Below are 22,621 nucleotides of genomic sequence, written 5' to 3'. Positions count from 1 at the left end.
AGTAGTTGGCTTTGAGTTTGCATTGCAACCATGCATATTCCAGAAGTATAAACAGGAAACATCTGAGACAGAGATATTTAACCTACGTTTTCTGTCTCCCAGCACAACACTCTTCAGTGTCAAATATTTCTCTTTCACCACTTGCATCACACTTATCTTCACTTTTCAGTGTTTCATCTCTAACACTTGTCAGAATTTCACTAGACACAATATGGAACTTCCAAAACCCCCTTAAGACCTACTGTGATGAGTCTGAAGATACATTACAAAATTTAAAATATGCAGATTTGTATTCTCAAAACAACTAAAATTCAACACAGCACAGCTACAGGCTTGCTGCCACTTTCAAAGTCTCTACAATTTTATCCAGAGTTTTTATAAACATAAAGAAATAAAGAAAAGTAATAATAATATCTATTTGGGGAAGGGGACTGACCATTCAGTGTCAGATCACTAAGGAGACGTATGGTCCTTGACCCATCAGGCATGTTCCATCATGAGAGAAGCATAATACAAGTTTAGGTCAGAGAGCAGTATGTAACACCATTATTTTTTTATTTGGCAGGATAATTTTGAAATAAGACTTTATACATAAATATCTAATGATTTCCAGGTTCTTTATTTATTGCTTGGGGAGTAGGCAGCCAGAGAGATAGAGCGGTATGGAAGCAGTGTTCATTTATACACCATTAACCTTACCCCACACGGTGAAATGTAACTGTTCCCAACGCCCCAGGACTTTTTTTTCAGTAATGAGAAGAGTATCCAAGTTAGATTAAAGCAAAGCTTTAATTTCATTTAATATGTATCAGTACACACAGAAATTCCATGTAGTTAAGTTCCTGCCTACATAGCAACTACCATTCACAAACCACACACAATTCAGTGTGGTACTTAAGATACTATGGTTTCTTCTTTATACTACTACTAGAAAATAGCAGTGAAACAAAGCTGTATTGTCTAAGATAAATATTCATAAAGTACACTCTCTTATAAAAAGTCTTCGGAATACAAGCAGCTACTCAAAAGGCAAACAACTGAAGAGTCAAAATAATGACTGATTTGTTTCATACAGAAAAATATAGGCAAAATGACACTTAAATTTGCTGGAAGCCATTGTTGGTTGTTTTTTTCCTTTCTTCCAATCTAGAACACTACTGTATCTGGCACAGCACCTTCCACTTTTGTGAAACCAGCTGAAATTTTTGTTTTGATCCTAATGTATCCAAAATTGCCTCAATTTTCAGACCACCATTTCATGCTGGGGTGTGCATTACAAAGTCAAGACTAAGTTCCCTATCTGAGTACTCCTTTTTCCTGGGCATCTAACTCTGTGTTCGAGAATTAAACAGGTCTACAATATTTTTTTTCCGTGCACTTCTCAGTCTAGTCCGACAGTTTTCAGGCACTTAAACCTCAAACTGAAAATCAGATAAAACTTCACTATTAGCGCAAGCCTGGAGTGGAAGGTAAATGGCAAGGCTGGTGGTCTAGAGGGTGACCCCACAGAAGAGGACACAATGCCAGCCAGCTGTTTAGAAGAATCAATTTCAGCACCCAGACATTTAAATCTGATGGGCCTTTTAAACCACAGATGGTTGACCTACTTTATTTTTTCATGCACTATTTCTTCAATGAGAATTGAAAAATATAAAGTTTAAATTAAATCTGTGTAACTTTACTTGCTGCAACCTAACTATAAAGGGGCAGAAAGATAGAGCAAACGAAGCATTTCACGAGAGGCTTAACTACAAAGTTTAATCCTGTTCTGGACTAATCCAAAAAGCCACTCTCAGATTAATACATGAATACCTGGTCATTTAGGCTGGGAAGCCAAAAAGGAGCCAAAGGCACCATTTCTTTTGTGCCAGTAGTTGAAACTGGTGTTCAGTAACAGCAGAAGTCTAAACGGTGACCCAAACTCAGGTGCGGCTTTTGGTTTATCTACTTACCTAAAATTTTCTAGTATTATTAATATCTAGTATTTAATCTGGAGTTACATCTTATTTAGGAGTTAACCTTACCACCTGCAACCAGATTTGCTTTGGTTTATTTTCCACTATTCATTTTTTCCTAGTCTTTTAACTTACGTATGACAAATTATCAATATATGCATTTGATTAATAATCAAATGATTGTAATAGTATCAAACCATGCTAATTTTTACCTCTGCATTTCCATTTATTTTCCATGCTTTGCAAATTAGAAAAGGGCTTTGTGAGTTTAACAGCATTCAAATCTCATATACCATGGTGAACTGCTACTTAATCACATGCCACCTTTATTCAGCCTGCTGATTTGAAGCACAAAGTAGCTCAGTCGAATCTGTCTTACCTTAACAGGAAATTATTTTAGGGACAGGTGACACCATGACTTTCCATGGTATGCAGGCTCATTTTTTACAGCTATGTGCTCTTTCAGTATATTTCTTCATGTAGAATAATTCTTTATAAGCATAAGCAAGCATTTATCATAATCATGCTCCACCACAATGTTATTTATCACTGCTTTTTAGTGATTTGAACACAGGATGGTTGCCTCAAAAAGTAAAGTTTAGAAAGGCCTTTGTTGCTAGCTTTGTAACAATCATTATTATTACTCATCTATATTTCTTCACTTGAACTTAGAAAGCAAACATAAAAAAAAAGTCATAAATAGATTGTGTATTATCAAATAGATAACAAATATCTGTGTGCTTCAGATATTTTCAACTTGCTCCTCTACTACAAGCTGTGAACTAGATTTCATCACGAAACAGTAGTTCAATATGCCAGCTCTCAGAAGATGCCCAGCACATTTCAAGACAGTTCCTCAAGAGTCAAGGTCCATCATAGTTAAAAATATTACTGATTTCAGCAATGTAAAATTTAGCACTGGGAACAATAGTGCCAGGGCTCTTTCCATGTACTGTAAAGAAAGAATATCCATGGAAGACAGATGTATAGTAAAACTCCCACTCCCACTTTACAATGCACTTTTACCTCCTGGGGCCGAAGGACACAGCAAGATACTAAGTGTCTTGAATTTCCTAGCCAGAGATCAGAGGTACAGAAAACTTTCACCCAAACAAAAACAGGTGAAAAAGTTGGGCTTGCTATATCATAGTGGACAACTTGGAAGAAGAACCGTAACAGTCTTCAAATACACAAAAATGCAAAGAGGAAGGTACTGAACTGCTTTCCTTATATACTGGGCATAGGACAAGAAACAATTGAGCTGAGATTTTTTGCAAAATAGTGTTCAAATTAGATTAGACGTTCTGAAAACTTTCTGGAAGTTCAACTACTGGAGCACTACAACTTCCTGGGGAAGTGGTGGAATCTCCATCAATTGACATTTCTAAAGAAGCGGCTGTACAAACAATGGTCAGAAATGATCTAAGTATAACCGACCTCTCTGGTGCAAGAGAAGGCCTAGCTAAGGGGACTCACAAACTTAGAGGTGCAGCATATCAAGCTGATTTAAGAAAGGAAAACAGAGAGCTTAAACATGATAAGAAACAGGGACATCAAAGGAAAAGCACTACTCAACAGTTGTCGCATTTCACTTTTCCAGAAGGCAGGGTGCCAAGCCTGGCAGGTCCTGGTACTCAGTTTGCAATTCAGTGGGAGGCGGAAGAATTTGCAACTCAGAGATGCAGTGTTCCCAGCTCAGCTTCTGGTTGATACCCCATCTGCTGCATGTATGTCAGAATCTGCCTGTACTATTCTCACTTGCATACTGTAAACTGCATAGTCTTCAATTAGATTTTTTTAGGGATTCATGTAGCTGCAATCTTCCGCATTCCTTTGTTTCTGTATTTTCCTCTAATTCACAGGCATGCTAGAAATTTATTCTAAAAGCACAGTGTCAGTGAGAAAAGCCTAACGCTAACAAGCTCTTGTACAGTATTTCCATTCACAGATCTGAAATCTCTTTATAAAAAATTAGTAAGCAAATGTTCAATCAGAAATATAACCAGACCTTTCTATTTAGGATCGATCCTATATACATACTAAGCCGTATCCTGCATACAGGATTCTTCTCCACACAACTACCCCAGAACCCACAAACTCTTTATTTCCCTGAAATACCTGATGAACCTTTAACACTGCAAGAGTGAAGCCCACAGTAACTGAATAAGAGTGCAGAATCCCAAATTCAGCTCTTGTTTTATAAAGTTAGCATTAAATATTTTCATATGAAATGTAAAGATAACGAAAAGTTAATTCATACATTTTTTTAATGACTTGGTATCTTTCAAACTGTCATTCATCCTTACGAGCAGGTAAAATGTAAGTTCTGCCCTTCATTATCTTGAACATAACTAGACACTAACTGCTGTAGCAAAAATGAAGCTATGTGAGCATAACAGAAGAGAACATAGAACAGAACTTACTTTACTGAACATGAAGACAAAAATGTACAATATGCACCAAGTACAGAAATACTCAATACCAATATTTGCGATTAAAGACTTCTGTTGGTTTTTTTTAAGGAAACAGTTAACTCACAAAAAGATTTTAAGTTATTCTAGTGTAAGTAATGTGATGGTCTTTGCACTCTCCCTACGAGAGCAGTATCATTACAATTTGTACGTATGTAGGAGAAAAAGAATATGTTTTTTTTAAAAAAAAAAAAAAACAGGTGGAAAAATATTAGCATTTTAAAAGTGAAAATGGATTTTAGAAATGTCCACTTACCAATACAATCTCCATTTGCATCTTGCTTATATCCCATGTTGCACTCACATCGGTAACTAGAAAGGGTTGGTATACAACGTCCATTTAAACAAAGGTTGAGGTGGTGCTTACAGATGTCTATTGTCTGATTGAGTATTGCTAATAAAAAAAAAAACAGAACATGTGACAAATATTCATATTTTCAAATAGAAGTAAATATGAAGGTTATACTTGACTTCAGAAAGCATGTTATCAGGTGCATAAATATATCTATCAAATCAAGTATTTTTTCCAAGTATTTTTTCCAATCAAGTATTTTTCCATATGTGTTGACGCAACAGTAAACTAACAAAAACAAGTAGCTCTCAGAAAGAAAAAACACATTAGACAAACAGTCTTAATTATGATTTACCATTTACTTGTATAGCCTGATTAGATTGTCAGTGGCCTCAAGAATAAACCACAATCTGGATGAAAGTTGAAGCTGTCTGTTCCTATATGCTTACTATTTTTGGTTTACCTGTCTTTATAATACTTGTATAATAATCCTTGCATGCATTTTATGGTTCTCATCCTAGAGACATGCTTATGCATGTTACAAGCAACTTTACATATACGAGACTTCCGTCTGAATATTACTCATCTTGGGCTTTCAGTCAATGCAGTGTTCGTGCAGAATAGGTAAGTTGCACATTTGGAAGAAAAAAGAAAAAAGAACAGTTTATTTTAAACCCTAGTGGGTTTTTTTTGAAAACACTTAGAAATTTGGAGTTTTATTAGTGCTGACCAAGACAGATCAGCAGGGACAGCATAGGCTCAAGGACTCTATAACTGACGTGAAGAAAAAAATTTCTACCTCTGAACTCTTGTTAAAAAAAGGTCTCTTGAACTTACTAATATATCAACTGAGGTCTCTTAAAAGTCCTAAATACAAAGGGATTTTTGTGTTAAGAACACCGTATCTTTTCCAGACTAAAAACCAAGCAGAAAAAAAGGAAAAATAAAAGGAATTAAAAAAAGAGAGAAAGAAGTCACAACTATGCAAGTACTTACTTAGCCCTGTAATTATTGGGCCATTTCCAGTGGGACTTTGACCACCTGTCCCTATCCCTGCTCCGCCTACACCTGGGGAGAAACCATTGCTTCCAGGGATGGGAATGAATCCTGCTCCTCCTGGGCCGTAGCCATTGCCATTGCCACTGGGAAGGAACCCATTTCCTCCTGTCCCACCACCTCTGGAACCACCTCCAGCAGAAGCACCATCCACACAAAGTCTGCGGTGTTCATCTATTAAACAGGAACACACAGAGAAGCATAAAGTAAATCAAGCCTTCAGAGTCAGCTTATAATGAAGGTACAGATCTTTGTATGCTACAAAAACCAGAACACCAACTCCTTGTTTCTTTGATGTTATGTGTTCCCTCTCCCACCCCCAATCCATGATTGTGACAGGTGTTATTTAACAAAAGACACAAAAAAAATAAAGATAAATACTGTAATTTAAAACTATTTGTTGAAACCTTTTTGTCGATGCATTGCCAGCAACACTGTAACTCCCTGGTCACTCAGAGATCTTGATATAGATAAACTGAAAATACATTTCACTAGGGATGTGGACTATTGTTCTGTGAACAGAGCTGAAAGAATAAATGAAATACTGATGCATTTCTAGTTCAAAGTAACCCAAAATTTAATGGAACAAGAGAGCAGCTGTTCCTTTAAATCAAAATGAACTATGGACCCTCAGAGTCATTTCCTCTTTGAGCTTAACCACAAAATCTTTCCCATTTCCCAAGAACTATTTCCAAAGTCAACAAAAGGATGTTAAACAAACTAGTCCCCAACAGTCATGGACCAGAAAAAAATGGCTCACAGATGGTAACATCAGTATTAAAAACACAAGAATGAATAATAATGTAATTTCTGACTCTCTTTTTCCATTTAACCTACATTCTAAAGCCGTTTAAAATATTCCAGTGACCTCCATCCCAACTAGAATGGGCAAGAAGAAGGAGAAAACCAACCAACCAACCAACCAACCAACCAACCAACCAGCCAGCCACTCACCAGATCCTCTGACAGGACACATCTCTGGAACAGACCCAATGGCCCAGCACCGGCCAGACTCACAGCAGCACTGCCTTTTGGTGAATCTACCGGGAAGCTCCTGTGCACAGCGGCCACTCACTAGGTTAGAGAAACATGTACTTGCCCTTTGATCTGGAAGTTAATTTAAAAAGAAAACCAAAAATAGTAACATGAACTCTCAAAATTACTTCCCTTTATTCAATTCATGTAAGGACTAAAATGTTTAAAAAGTTGTACTAAAAAAAACACAAACCAAATCCAAAAATACTCTGAAACACACCCAATTCTTATCAGAGGTGATCAGCACCAATGCATTCTATGTTTGCTTTACTGCAGGATCACGTATGTGCAGTGACACTAGTCTTGCATTAATCAAACATGCAATCTTAAAGTCTGCTGAAGCTAACAAGAAATATGGATGATACAAAAGATACAAAGCAATACAAATAGAAACTAGATAAAAATACATAAAAAGCCTACTATGACAAAAATCAAGACTTTTCATGTAACATCTGCAACATCAGTAAATTCATTTAATGATTTTTTCCTTGGTGTAGATGTATCTGACTGAAGAAATGCTATCCAGTCTGCTCTGCTCAGGAGACTGAATGTGCGACAGTATTTTTATTAGTGCCATGTGAAAACTACTCTATATAAACATGTCAGTCTTTTTTACATTCCAGTTCCTTCAAGGACACATCCTAGATCTTTGATTGTCACGCTCCTGAATGCTGATCAGGAGAAAAGCTCAATGAATTTGGAAAGACATAGTACCAATTACAATAACCAAGCTCATCCTGGTATTTTGGTTAAAAGCAAATATTTATCTTAAACCAGGAAGAATAAAATAATCTGTATTAATAAGGATTATATTCTTCACTTTCTCCTAAGTACAGGAGAAACTATACTTCTAGAGTATACAAATTATACTCCAATAGTATAAACATTTGAGAGCACAAGAACTTTCAGACACATGCTCATTTAAGGGAAGGAGACTCTGTGACACAAAGGCCTGCCTTAGCGGACTAGGGCATGTGATTTGTGTGAAATTGGTTCTGGGAGCTGACTTTAGAAATCAGACTGTAAACCATGCCAAAATCCATAGAAATTTTTATCATATTGGAAATCATCGGTTCTCAGTATTCCTGAGGCTAGCCACAATATACTTGAAGTTTGGCACTTATCAGATGAAGCTGGATAACAAAAGCTGGGTACATTGTGCAAAAAATTATCCATGTGAAATCACTTGTAGGTCTTGGGTTGCTACTGGCTTACATCATTTATCTGTAATTCATCAGAATGCCCATCCCTTTCCCAACATGAGAACAAAGTGGTTTGAGATGTCTGAAACAAGAAGAACCACATGTGATGTAGAAAAGACATTAGCAATTGTTAATGTTTTTTAAACATGGTACATGGTATTTTTAGTTCATTCATCACAATGGTTTATACTGTATATTTGACATGTGCAGCTCTTTAAAAGAAAATACCACATGTGAAAATAAGCATACGTCTCTTTTATAACATAGAAACAGGTTTTAAATAAATTGTCCTATAAAAGCTGCAATCTACTGAAATCTAGTATTTGGTCTATTTTCTGTTACAGCCAAATTAGTGGCACCTCAGTATACACTTCAGAGTTTATATATGTGCCTTATATGGATCTCTAAAGGTTAAATTAACCTATGTAAGATGGAACTTGAAATAACAATGGATAAATGTTTTCTCCATTAGAACCAAAATGAGCTTAGTTTTTGGTTTTATCAGATGCAGGTTAAAGAAACAATTACAATTAATATTTGCTATGTTTGCCTAGACAACAGAGAGATATTAATTACTTTTTTCCTATGAAGAATGAGGTCTCAGGCAGGAGTTCTCAGGCTACAATACCATCAACACAGAGGGGTCCACTGTCTACATAAAGCCTACATAAAGGTGGTTGCAGTGGCAATCATCATCATCATCTGCTATGAATTTTAAGTAGCTGGATCAGCAATACCAGTTAGTTAGCACATAGTGAGGTCCGGGGAGGGAGGGGGGAAGTGCTAGATGGTTGGGACAAAAGTTCTGCTGCTTAATTAAATTGCCTTGATAACCTTGAGAGGTCTAAAAGCCTACAGGGTGGAATACCTACCAACACAGCGGGAGCCATCCACAGATGTGACATAACCCCGTGGGCAGATGCAGAAATAACTTCCCACGGTGTTAGAGCATTCACCACCTTCACAGACTCCTGGGATGATGCTGCATTCATCAATATCTATCCAAAAAGGAAAGAACATAGGATAATTAGCAGAGCACTTGACCATGTAGTATTAGAAAGAGGCAAAGACAGCTTTTCTGAAACAAAGTTGTTATTCAACTCAGATCCAATAGCATAATGCTGGTGTTTGCATACTGCAAATAATTTTGTTTGCCACCTAATGGAGGCTTTCCTTATACATTTAAGGAGCACACCACTTCGAATCACAGACTACATGACAGCAGCCTGGGATTTCCTCTAAATGACACATACTGAGTACCATCTCTAGGAAGCACGCAACAGCTACAATGCAATACCAAAATACACATCCTGCATTTGAGCTGAAGGAAGAGGGATGGTACAGCAGCCAAGCATGACAGGTCTGGGCTTCTGCGACCACAGAAATATTATTCATCAGATCTGACCACTTTCTGGCCTTCTAATTCTCCAACTGGAAGCAAGAATTTTGTCCAAGCTCTTCAAATGTGACCAAATGTTGCATTTTTACTCTTTTTCAGGTATTTTTAATCCATTCAAATGGTTCTGCTAACTAAAAGCAGTGGTCTCATCTGAACACTGAAACAATTTTGTATGTAAATACATAGAAAGTGTGATGTCATCAAGCAGATGAACGAGCTGCTGTAGGTAACAAGGGTCTGCTAAGGGCACTTGGCACCAGGACTTAGACTACCATGCTCTGCTGTGTGTCCCAGCACGAACTGGAAGCAAAATGAAGAGCTGAGAAAATAAGACAAACTGGAAGGAACCAGGCTGACTGTATTGTTAGAGATGTGAAGCATAGCAGAGCAAACTGGAATGGAGGAAATACAAGTGGGAAGAACAGCAGGAAAGACTATCACTACGATTTATACAAGCAAGCTATTTTAAGTAACCACTTCATTCTACAACTGTGGTATTTTTTAGACATATGAATTAGTAACCTTATTTTGTTTTTAAGTGACCTCTGTACATTATCTTTTCAAATGATTTTCAGTGAATGTGAACTCTGAACTTTAACCAGCGAACTGGTTTAACATGGGAGGCATTATCAGAAAATAAGGGGAAACATGGGCCAACCTTCTAAGCAGCTTGAGATGAGTTACATTTTCCAGTTGTAGTGATATGATACTACAGGTTTTGTGTGGCTTAATACCAAAGGTAGTCATAGGTATAAGACTTTGGCTTAACTTGTTCGTAAAAATCTGGATGCAGTGTTAATTTAAATTAGCTTTCATACTGCGAAACAAAAATCAAAACAAAAAAAATCAAACTACTGAGCCCAGACTGTCTCATATCAAATAGCGCAGAGGAAGCATCAGAAAGAGCCTATGACAGAAATTATCCTGTGATGACACTGTGAAGGTTTTCACATTCCTTTTAAGAAACGCTTGGGACGCCAAAGACCATTCCTTTCACTTTTACACAGACCTATCATATCGTTGGACCTGTCACTCTGGAAATTCTCTATTCATCTCAGAATGGAGATTCTATTCTACTAATTCATCTATTCTATTTCCATTTCTTTCTATTTTTTTTCTATTTTCTATTAATCTTTTCTATTAATTCTATGCTATCATTCTATTCATCTCAGAATAGCTACTTGAGAAACAAACTTCAGCAGGTGTTATTTCTTAGGAGGCTTTTATGTGATGAATACTTTGCTTCCTCCCTTGCTACATTCTCCACACTGAAAACTCAAAGAAGAGTCCCAAAACGATCTGGTGTGCACAGGAACTATATTAAAATGGTAACTCCCTGCTGTGGGAAGGTCCATACATGGAAAAACGCCCTTAGGATATGGATCTACAGAGGACATTCAAGTACTGAAAAGGAACATTAAGTTTTGCCACAAGGCCACTAAGAATGTGAACACTGTTCTTTGTAAAATAAAGGTATGAATAAAACCATTCCTCTCCCACTGGCATGTTATTTGGAGTGTCATTGTAGAAAAGACAATTTATCTTACAGGTAAAATGTCTTCAAACTTCCTAACTAGTCCATACATATAACCATCCTGTGGCCTGTGTTGTTTGTTTTAAACTATGAAGCAGAATCAGAGAAAGTGAAAATTATTTCATTTTAATATGGTTATTTATGCATTTCAGAGGATGCAAAAAGTTTAAATTTTACATTAAAATAGTTATGAAATGATGACAACTATTCCCCACATTTGAGACATTTTCTCAAGTATGTACAAAAGGCAGTGTCATTTTTGCTAAATCAAAATACTTCTAAGAAATAATGCTTTCACTTCAGACTTCGTAGTTACCCACTGCAGAGATTCCAGAATTCCAAATGATGGTATAAATCAAAACCAAATTATTCCCCAGGAAATCTCTGAAATCTTGCATTCATTTACTATATTAAAGACAATTCTGATTTAATCCAATGAAATGAAACCACGTGTATACATCAAAACAGAACCGGAACTGGCTGCGTGCCTTGCTGAGGTCTTTCATACAGTACAGGTCTTTCACAACCTGTTAAGTCTTTCAAACATGAATACTGTCTTCTGTATACACAAACCGCCTGAAACATCATGTCAGAAACACAGGCAAGAAAACTGGATGAAATGAGGACCCTGCAGGAAGAGCTTACTTTTTCTAGAAAGTGACACCTTCCCAATGGCAGAGTCACTGGATGCTCATGCAAGAAAACTCCCTTATTTTACCATCACTTGACACACACTTTCGATCTCAAGGAAATACTGCACTACTCTTTTTTACCACTACCGTAGTGGTTCCAAAAATAAATTCCAAGACTAGTTTGAAAGTTCAGAGGCACCCAAACTTTGATAAAGATGTTACCAGCATGTTGATCAAAATTTACCACCGTGGAAATACCGTCTGAAGATGCAAATGCTGTACACGCAAACAGGACGCCACAAAGCTGGTAGCAACTGCCACCAGTGATACAAGAGCAAGTTAAATTTAAGAATCCATGTGCTGGAACCTAGTTACATAGCATTTCCAGAATATCTGTTTCATTCAGTCACTCTCCTAGAGAGCGGGTTTTAAATCTTTCAGGTTTCATAGCATTTCTATCTTTTTGTTTTTGATAACTGAGATACAATAGCAGCTACTACACGTAAGAAAAAAAACACACACAAAAAAATTAATCTATAAAAACCTGACTACTAAAACCAATAGGCACTTGAAAATTGAAAGTTTGCTCTTCATTTTCACTCAGTTTCGCACACAGGTACCTGCTACTTTAAATGCAGTGATCTTAATTACAAGAACACAATACCTGATCTTCTACGAAAGGAAACCAAATTCCAACTAGTTGATCATACCCTACAAAGCCCACTGGGGTAATGAGTTGGTGGCGTTCGTAGTGCTGGCAAGTGAAAGACTTAGGAAGGAAGTAGTTAGCCACTTGTGCAAAGCTGCAGAACATAGACCATCCTTCTCACCTGGCTACATGCACAGGAGTTTAACGCTGTCTAGGGCTCTTGTCCAAGAATGACAAGGAGCTGTGAAGGGAGGAAGTACCTTCCTGAAATCTGGGCAGTGACCAGAGTGGAAGGACGATTCCACAGTCTTCTCCATGCAGACAGAAAAACATTTTTTAACCAATTAACACAGAGAAATCTTGCGGAAAAATAAACTTCTTACTTCTTACTGGAGCAGTACCAAATCAGTGCATTTTTTGTTTCACTAGTTTTTGAGATGAATCTCTGCCTTTCCTTTCCTCTCCCTGGTTCTTGCACGTGCAATTCTTTCAACAAGATCTCTGTTACCTCTGACTGGAAATTCTGAGACTTTACCTCAGGAAGAGCTATTTTTAGGATGGCTGATCGAAAAAGTTAGGCAATTTCCTCCCGTCCCCCCTCCAAGATACATAAATTAACAGTCTTGTGGAAAATACTCCAAAGATAGTAAGAGGAGATGCTGTCTTAAGGGTGAATGGCTGCGGTTCCGACATTGCACACGTGATGAAGAAGCCAGTCTCAATGTGAGAACCAATTTAAATGTGTGGCATAAACTTCGCAGGTGTGAGTATTAATAGGTGAGCTTCTGCCAAAAAAACCCCAGCCTGGCTACCTGTCATCCAAAATTCATGACTTTTACTGCTACAGTAAGCAGGATTTTATGAATTACTGAATTAAAAGTACCAGAAAAGGGACTCTCAACTGCTGAGTTCAGAAAAAGGGTTCCCTGAAAATAGTTTTAGTCTATAGTAATACCTAGTAGTATCAAATCTGAGTAACACACAGTGCAGCGAAATTACATATTAAAGCAAGAAAACCAGAAACAGAACTGTTTCCTTTAAAAGGTTCCTTGCATTTTGGTGCAAACTCTTTTTTTTTAAAAAAAAGAAGAGTTAGCCGGTATCATACAGACCTATCGTTTTGATGTCAACACTACAGCAACCTGTCTTTTTTGGAAGAGCATCAGAGGCATCCTACCTCTTAGAGTACCTTTGACTGTAAAGGGTGTCACAACTAACTCCATTTAGTCAAGGAATATGTTTTATTTTCAATTTGAGAAGAGTAAGTGGAACACATTTATTAGATCTTTGAAGTACTTAATAAGTAGCAGTCCACCTCTTATGTAAGCACAACTGAAAGCTTATTTCTCATCTCAGTTTATCCATATACGATCCATCTCTGAACAATCCAGAGATGACAAGTGCCATTAATTCTGGAAGATAATATCCTAAAAATGAACAGAATTTCATTCCTAAAAAGACAATGAAAACTCAATACGTTGTATATCAAAACTTTTAGGCCAAAAAAGAGAAGGGTTTGGGTTTTTTTTTTAGTTAAGACATCACACCAGTGCTTTGGGTATCTGGAATTTGGTACAACCCCTGTAATGGCCTTTTCCAAATTTTTTCAGATCTGTGGCCATTCCTTGAGTCCTTCCGTAACTTGCCCAGTAGTGGAGGGAGTTGTCCTGACCACTGTGGAAAGTCTATCAATAGGGAATATAGAAAAGCTTATAAATAAAATCAGTAATGTTGAACCCTGAGCTGGATTAATTTTAAAGGTCGTATTTTAAGACCTTTAAATAGCCTAAGATACCTAGGTACTTTTCTACACATGAGGGCATACACACACTGTTACACATACAAGTTGTTCTCATGTGCTTTGGAAATCTTTTAAACCCTCTTTACTGATATACAATTGCCATTAATTTCTGAAAGGTCAGTGTCAGTAAACTGTAATCTGAGGCTCAAAATAAATCCGGTAAAATGAATACATGCCTTTTTACTGATTTTTTTTTAAAAAAGAAACACAGGAATATAACGCAAGCAAATAATCTAGCAAAGCAATATCTATTGCTTAGCATAGTTCTAGCAAAAATCCATTACAGCACAAAAAGTATAATATGAACATTCCTACTTACTCTAACAATAGCTATTGTTTCAAGGAGGAGCAATGGGAGAAAAAAATCCTAACCCAAAAAATACATCAGGCTGTTTAAGGTAAAAGGATATAGCAGGGGATCTCAAATCCCTCCCTCTTAAGTAGAAGACTTGCCGTTAAATAAAGAAGGTCTGAATAGTTAGTGTAAGATTCTAGCCTCTGCCTCTGAACACTGGAGCCTTGCCTGGTTACTGACTCCAACTTGGATTTTGTCCTTTGTAGCCAGCAAGTAATATTTGATCTGGTTTTCCATACCTAAAGAAGGGAAAGGAGTGAGCAGAATACTCCATCCTACATCACTTCTATATAAATTCTTAAATAAAAAACTTCATTAAAACAATGCAGTTTCTATTAAATAATTTCTCTGTATACGTGTTCTAACTCATAGGAGACCAATTCCTTATATCCTTCTCAATGGACCAGTCCACATATAGAAACCATGTAACTTTACTCAAATGACCAGTCCCACAAACTGAAAGTGTAATTGTTTGAAGGACTGGCTATAGTTTTATCCTATGAATTTCACACTGACAGATTACGAACTCTCAAAGCCTTTATTAAAAAAAAAAAACAAAAAAAAACTGAGTAAAACCATGGCTTGGCTTTCATTCTCTGCTCCATTCTTGGAATAATGTAAGCATGGTATTACGCTGGTACAATTTCAGCATTACCACCTTGGCTGTGAAGCATGGGGAAATGGACAAGTAAGTTTCATTATGGGTTTTTTTTCCCAGAAAAAATGGTACAAACTGGGCACTGCAGGTTGATATCTACATAAATCCTAAGAAAGCTAGTGGGTAAGCTGTGACCACGGACTAATTAGTACCTAACTTCTGCCACAGACACAAGTGGCAGAGGCTTAGAAGAAACAAAGCCGGAGCATATGACCTGTTCTGCAGCAGGCTGCCAACAAAGTAGGAAATGAAAACTCATTGGTTACTGAACTATGAAACAAAAGCAAATATTTCAGACTGCAGATGATGTTTCACTTCTATTATGCATGGTCCCATAAGCATCACAGACTTTTAAGCACATATGTGTTAAAAACACATTCATGTTTTCCTATGCATGCTATCAGGGAGAACCACTGAATAACATTTTTCATAATTAAAGCAGATCTTTACATAGGTTAAAGAAGTAAAATGCAAAGAATGCTTTAATTACTGTTTTCAGAAGGGAGGAAACATACCACTGAATAAGTTCTCCTTTTGGCATCAAAACTGGAGTGCAGATGGCAGGCAGAAACACACCATATACAAAATGACCTGCATTATTTGAAAGTACCTATTTGACATATGACATAACTGCACACTCGCCTGAGAGGAGGTATTGGGTCTCCTTCACATGCAGATCTTCTAGCGTTAACAACAGTAAAGCATGAGAGCTGCCATGGGTAGATTACAGACATCATCAGAACAGGGACTTCATTTACTGAACTGAGACAGTAGTCCATCATAACAGATATCCACATGCTGTCTTTGCTCTGATGATGTACTTATCACATTAGAAATGCCTTTTTTTAGGACTAACACCTCAACAGCTGGCTTGGGCAAAAGCACTCTTGCCCTACTCCTGCTGTAAAAGTCTCTGGAATAATAATAAATACACCACGATTAAGAGAATCGAAAAAACAAGTGCACTTCTGATGAGCAAAGATAAGTAACTATTCTTCAAAAACACATAGAAGTTACCCTCTAAGATTAATCATTACATTTAATACTATAAAAAGTTCTAAGCAGTCTCAAGCTGAAATAAAATGTAATTCAAAATCAATACTTTGATGTAATTCAAAGAATACCAATTTGAATAAAAGCCTTCCAATTAAATGTCTTGCAACTGACAACACAAATCCAAAATGAGTAACAACAAAACATTAATGTCTAATCTATACATTGGCTACACAATCAAATACACTACACGTTTGTTTGGCAACAACAGCTGGTTTTGCTTCAACTTTGAAATGACGAGTTTATTATAGTTCTAACATTTTCAAATCCACTCTTTCAAGTGAGGCATCACAGTCACATTTTGGAAAACATTCAGTATTTGCAATTTTTTTTTCTGATAGTTGTTTATATTTAATGGCATAATTACAAGAAAATGTTTCTATATTTTGTGTACTTTATGTTGTGATGCTGAGTGAACTTAAGCTTGAATTCTACTGAAAGAAAAACTGTACTGCCAGAATTTTTGAAAATCATGATAACGGTACTTATTCTTTGATATCCCACATAATACAAAATGATGGTAAAAATAGCCAGTTATGCAAAGACAACTGCAAACAGTAGACGCTTATTCACTTCCTAAATGTTGTGTAACCATTACACAAGTACACTGCATAGAAGCTAATGACAGCATTAAGATACTAACAAAATCAATCATGTCAGGTATGTGTCAGATTTAAAGTGGGTACAGGTAGCTGTTAAGTTCACTGTGCCTGTGCTCTAGGCTGGCAGGATACCAGTAAGCTCTGGTGCCCAAGTTACATACCCACATCAGTACAACACCATGTCTGACCTGATAGTAGTGCCAGACATTGTCATGTAAACTTAGTCATAGACTAAGTTGCAGGCAATTGTTAAGGATATCTGCCGAATCACCTTTCAAAAATACTAGAGTCCATTATCAGAAAAAAGCAAGTAGTGTTAGATTATTACTATACAAGCTCATGTATACTTTGTGTTCTGCTTCATCTATTACTAATGCTCCCACACCCCTTGTCACTCCTACTCAAAAAGGAAATAAAAAGCAAGCTATAATTTTAAGAACCAGTGACCAAGTGGCAGGCAATTCCAACAGCAGCTGGTGTTTTTGCAGTTAGCAATGAATGGAAAGGGATGCTTCATCCTTTAGGCTTCTTTCCACATAGGCGGAGAGGAGAAAGAAGCCAAGGGTCACAAGCTGATAAGCATGATATCCTTTCCTGAAAACAGCAGGAGTGGTAGATACATTTCCACTTTTTACAACATGGGCAAGCCCAAAGGAAGGCTCTTGTGAAGGGAAAACAAAACACCATACCCTTTTCCTTTTCTTCTGATTAGAATTCTTCTTGCTATATGCTGATGCCTCATTGAGGGCCTGCAAATCCCTTGTATCCTACCCAGCCACTCCTTCTTGCTCACCTCCCTGGCAGAACATCCCACTACCTCTTGCCTATGGTTACAGTCCCATTCTGTCTCCCACAAAAAGTGAAAGATTTTACTAAGATGTGCTGCCCACTTTCTGCTTAGCCCTGATCCTCACAGGTTCTTCTGCAGCACAGGGTAGATGAAATGCCTTGGATTTAATTCTCCCAAGTAAAGTGGTTCTGATTACAAATGTCCCTTTCAGTCACCTTCTTTTGTAGGATTCCTCACTCCACATGGTACCTTCTGGTTTCTCCCTCGATCCTGCAGAAGGCTGTGGAGTTGGGACCATACTGTTCTATTGCTGTACAACTCTTTTTGTATTCTATTTTCTTCAAGGTATGGAGAGATTCTTTTTCCCAGTGTCTCAGCAAGGCTCCTGGTGTTGCCTTACTTCTACAATGATTCAAATGGACCTGCTTTCCCTGTGAACGTGATTGCTCCCTGCAGAGCCCTAAACCTCTGCGCATATGCTGGATACCTCTATTTCTATGCTTGCAGCTGTATTTCTTGCAAACTGTTTCTTGGAAGGTTTTAAAAAGATATAGCCAGGTTTCCCCTAGAAAAACTCATGACAGCAATATCATTGTGTACTGAGCAAAAATTGAAACCAGTCAACATAAAAAAACAGAAGAAGGTGGAGGACAGGACCACAGAAAAATACCTTTGGATATTTTTTTTACTTACTCTTCAGTATTACTTGCAACAACACCAGATGCAACATTTTCACTTATAAAATGTGATTTTCACACTGATTGTATTACTTAATTTTTCTGTGAATTCTGTATTGTAGGCAAAATTACAGAAAACTCTGACTTCTAAAATTGGCTACAAACAATGTATTTGTTTCTAACTGAATAGTGAGTATAATGTAATTTGGTAATATACTTAAATTGCCACCTAACCACAAGTCGAAGCCTTGAACAAGCAGTCCTCCCATCTGTATAACTTGAATGTGAAGGTACCCACTGGTTGGGATGAAGTTTGAGAGTTCTGATTTCTTTTGAAGGCATAGCAAATTCACTCAAATCAGTGAAGTCTTCATCAAACCCAGCAATTTTCTATCTCATTACTTTAAACTATACAGAATTGCTGTTCTTAATTGTATCAACATGTTTACTGAATAAACATGGTCTATTGTGGTAGTTCATTAAACTATGCTTATTAAACGTGGTCTATTTGACTTTTTATCTAAAAAAGAAGTACATTTCCTATGTATTTTTTACTTAACCAGGCTCTTCAACACAAACTCTACATAGTGGCAATTTCTTACATCCCTTACCAAAACTGCCACACTTGCTTTTCACACTGTAGTCAGTAGGCTGAAAATACCTACTTATATTAGAATATTTTGGACACGTCTGAGAAAACAAACAAAATCCTAATAACTTAGTTGCAGTTTTATGCTGCTTACAGATGCACTCTGTATCAACAGTTCTAAATTTTGACACAGGATAAACACTTCCTTTACCCATATGAGTCAGACAGAAAAAAACATTTAATGCAAAATATAAACTGCAAAGTAGAACAGACAATGTTGCAACGAAGAAATAAAAAGCAAAGTACAATTACGTTATGTCTGTTCAGATCAGACACTGCAACTATTCAGAACCTCTTCTTTCATTACTAAAGCGCTCTAATGTTTTACTTAACTACTTTTTAGGTATGTTCTCTGACATCATCGCTTACCATCACATTTTTGAGTTGCCTCATTCTGTTTGTGACCAGCAGGACACTTGCACTCATATGAACCTACTGTATTAATGCAGTTTCCTCCTTGGCAGACTCCAGGGATAGCCTGACATTCATCAACATCTACAAGACAAAAAAGAAGGATTACTTGACATAAGATACAAAATTTCATCATGGCTTTTGCTGATAGACAAGAGAGGTCTGAAATTATTCTTAAAAATAACCATAGCAAACCCGAGCACATTCCATATAAGATATGACAATAACAGCAGTAATGTGGCTCAGACTTTCATGTGTGTTGTTCCATATAAGCTCAAAATGCATTATGTGTATTGACTTATGACTTAGGTAGCTTTAAATATTTAATAATTCAAATCTGTACAACTTACTGTTGGTATCCCGGGCCCTCAGATTGTTCCTTATACAGGGCCATTACAAAGCACAGATTCTTATTTTGAAAGGATCTCTGCCTGTATATATGGACAACCCTCCTGTCCATCTTAACTGGATATGATAATTCTTGCAGGATATTCTTTCCGGACAGAAGTCAAACGGCTCAAGTCAATAGAATATAGGTACTATTCAGACAGGATAAGTTGTAAGGCAAATGATCTGCATAACTTTATTTACTGAAGTAATAAGTAAGACTAGAATTTCATAGATTTCTTTAGGCTGGACTGTCAATGTTAAATAAATGCTCTTAGAAAATATATTGCCATTTTTACTTTACTTCTTACTTTCAGTAACTTCCTGTTGTATTTTATTATGTGCAACTTCCAGTTCAAATTGTGTTGCATTTTTTGTTCCCCACTCTCATTTTTTTTTATACATAAAACATCCTGTATTTCTGCAGGTTTTTATACAAAACTATCTTATAACTCAATGTGTAAGTGCAAACAGGCAATTAAAGTAATACCAAGGATCACAGAGGTCTCTGTGAAATAACCAGTGCTAAATCAGATTGAAATTGTTTGTACACAGGGAAAGGGAGAACACGTTCTAGACTAGTGCATCACATACATATTAGATGTGGGTATTTAGCTTCTCAGTAGCTATTTTTAAAAGTTCAGTTAATCTACAGCTATCAGAGAGTTCTGTTATGCACATGAAATTTCACAGGCATCCAAATCTTCATAGAGGAAAGAAGGCTTGGAAGTTTCGTTCCAAAACCTGCAGAAGCTCTTCTGTGAGATTTCAGGTAATATTTCTTGTTAAACAGTTTTCCCTTCCACAGAAGAAGCAACAATAAACTGATTTTGCTAGTTCTCCACACTGTGAAATAGATATAAAGGCAAAATGTCCTTTCCAGGTTGTAGAAAAGGGAGCCACATGACTTCCAAAGAGCTTCTTCTGTGTGGAGGTCAATTTCATACTGTTTTCTCTTCTTGAATTATAATTAAGTATGGAATTCTTACTGACTATTTTTAAATACACTGACTATTTTTAAAAAAATCAATTTTATTTCACTCATTTCTCCATTATAATTAAAATACCTGCTTAAGATTACTACATTTTTAAAGCATTTAGGAAAAATATTTTTCATCTTTCCTTCCCTTAAATTGCTCATTAATGACAAATAAAAAAAGAGTTTTAATCATTTGCCTATTTTTCCATTTTCAGTCAGTTTTTCTGTTAGCTTGCCTACATTATGAAATGAAGCAGCTGGTAAACTTTAAGATGCAGAAGAAAGTATTTCTTTCCTCTTCGCGTTCATGTTCATTTTCTTTCTCTCTGCCTCCTCAATTCCATGACAAGCTCTTTGCCACTATGAATGTAAAGAACCGAAAGATGCAGATAGAGTAGGACAAACATATTAATAGTAGAATACAGTACTCCTGAAAAGCCCTTACAGGACACTGAAATTCCACCTGAGTCTGTGCTTTATAGTACTTCCTCAGTGTTTGTTACTCCTGGTATTCATACTATAGATATATGCCTTGTCCATTTATCTGCTTTTTCATAATAATCGCTCATAATCAAGGAAGAAGGCATTTTTTATTTATTGCATTTAAGCCACTGCACTTGGTTTTAAGTACATTTGCTGGAGAAGTCTGCATTTAGTTCCTGGATGGGTACTGATTCAGTCAGCATAGTACCATGTCCAAATGCAACAGTTAGATTGTAAATGGATTAATGACTTTATCAGAGGCATAAACTTTCTGCAAGCATTTTTCTTCTAAATAAGTAAGCACTGGTGCGATCTAGTTTACCTGGAAAGCAAACTTTTCATCTCTGAAGCATTTTAAGGAATTTGGACATGATTTAGCAACACCTAGACAGAAGATGGGTTCCACCATTTATTCACACCCAGCCCACCCAGTAGCTCCCTTCTGGCTAAAACTAATACGGTGTTTGTCTTTTGACCCTTGGGCCTCAAAATGCATTCATCATCCATAGTATGCCTGTGCCTTCTGTCATTTATTAATGCTTATTTAAATTAAGCCAACTGTGTCAGCAGATCAGTGGTTAAAAATAACCACTGTGTATCTTTCATAGTTTTTTAAGTCAAAGATGTCAAGTAATAGTAAATTAGTGGCAGTAGCAGCAGGAAATTAATACTTTCCAGAAATAGAAAAGGTATCACTGGAGCCTTGAAATTAACAAAATTTTAAGACCTACCGATTGCATTGATTTCTTTCAACTCCAATCCTATGGTTTTAAAAGGACAAATAAATGTCAAGCTCTGCTGAAGTCCGAAACGTCAATCCCAATTATTGAAAGAATAATTTGGATTAAAAGAAAACACAAACGGTGGGTGTCATTACGAAAGGTGAGATCCTGCAAATCTTTGAATCACGTGCACTATCTTGCTTTTCTGTGCTAATATCAATCTTAATTTGTGAGGGCTTATATGTTAACTACTCTAAGTCATATTTAAATGTAAAGAGAATAAATATATTCACCTTCAGTCTTAGCTTAAAAACATATATACACACTAGAAGCCTGATGCTTTTTTTGGTCAGTATCACATTTTGATGAAAACCCAAGTTTGTTTTAATATATCACTAGTGTTTGGGAACTGAGAAAAGTCAAAAAGGACAAAAATATTTTCTTAAAAGGGCACACTTTATGAATTGCTTCCTAAATGCCATTTTAAGATGTAAGAGTATTTTTTCTGAAAATACAACAAATTTAAAATTAAGCATATTTTTATTTACTTTTTTATATCTTTGACAGTGAGGCTAAGCCACACAGGAGTTTTAGCATATTAATTATCCATTTACTCATGCTTTTAAACCCCAACCACTTTAGCACAATAAACTTTTTGCAATAAACAGACAATTAGGGGAATAACTCTCTAGATACAGTTCTGTATACAGAGGTTCAATATGCTACAGATTAGGTAGAATGTTTCCATGTGTTCATAGGCTTGATAATATCTGGCAAATGAAAAAGGGTTCTTTGCTTTTGCGGACTTTTCTCTGAAAAATGCCTACGG

General features: G+C 36.6%; 1 protein-coding gene across 2 annotated transcripts in view; it reads right to left on the bottom strand.

Moving 5' to 3' along the window:
• Positions 1-22,621, bottom strand: part of FBN2 (fibrillin 2) — a 174,824-nt gene that overhangs the window by 101,612 nt on the left and 50,591 nt on the right. For both annotated transcript variants that reach the window (XM_054186701.1, XM_054186702.1), the window contains exons 7-11: positions 19,180-19,305; positions 8,884-9,009; positions 6,729-6,881; positions 5,715-5,948; positions 4,683-4,820 (exon numbers count right to left, since the gene is read on the bottom strand). In XM_054186701.1, the coding sequence (XP_054042676.1) occupies positions 4,683-4,820; positions 5,715-5,948; positions 6,729-6,881; positions 8,884-9,009; positions 19,180-19,305 (777 nt within the window). The remainder of the gene's footprint in view (positions 1-4,682; positions 4,821-5,714; positions 5,949-6,728; positions 6,882-8,883; positions 9,010-19,179; positions 19,306-22,621) is intronic.

Source organism: Rissa tridactyla, chromosome Z (genome assembly GCF_028500815.1).
Source record: "Rissa tridactyla isolate bRisTri1 chromosome Z, bRisTri1.patW.cur.20221130, whole genome shotgun sequence".
NCBI classification, from domain to species: Eukaryota; Metazoa; Chordata; class Aves; order Charadriiformes; family Laridae; genus Rissa; species Rissa tridactyla.
The sequence above is the reverse complement of the archived record's forward strand: the minus strand, read 5'-3'. Positions and strand labels throughout refer to the sequence as shown.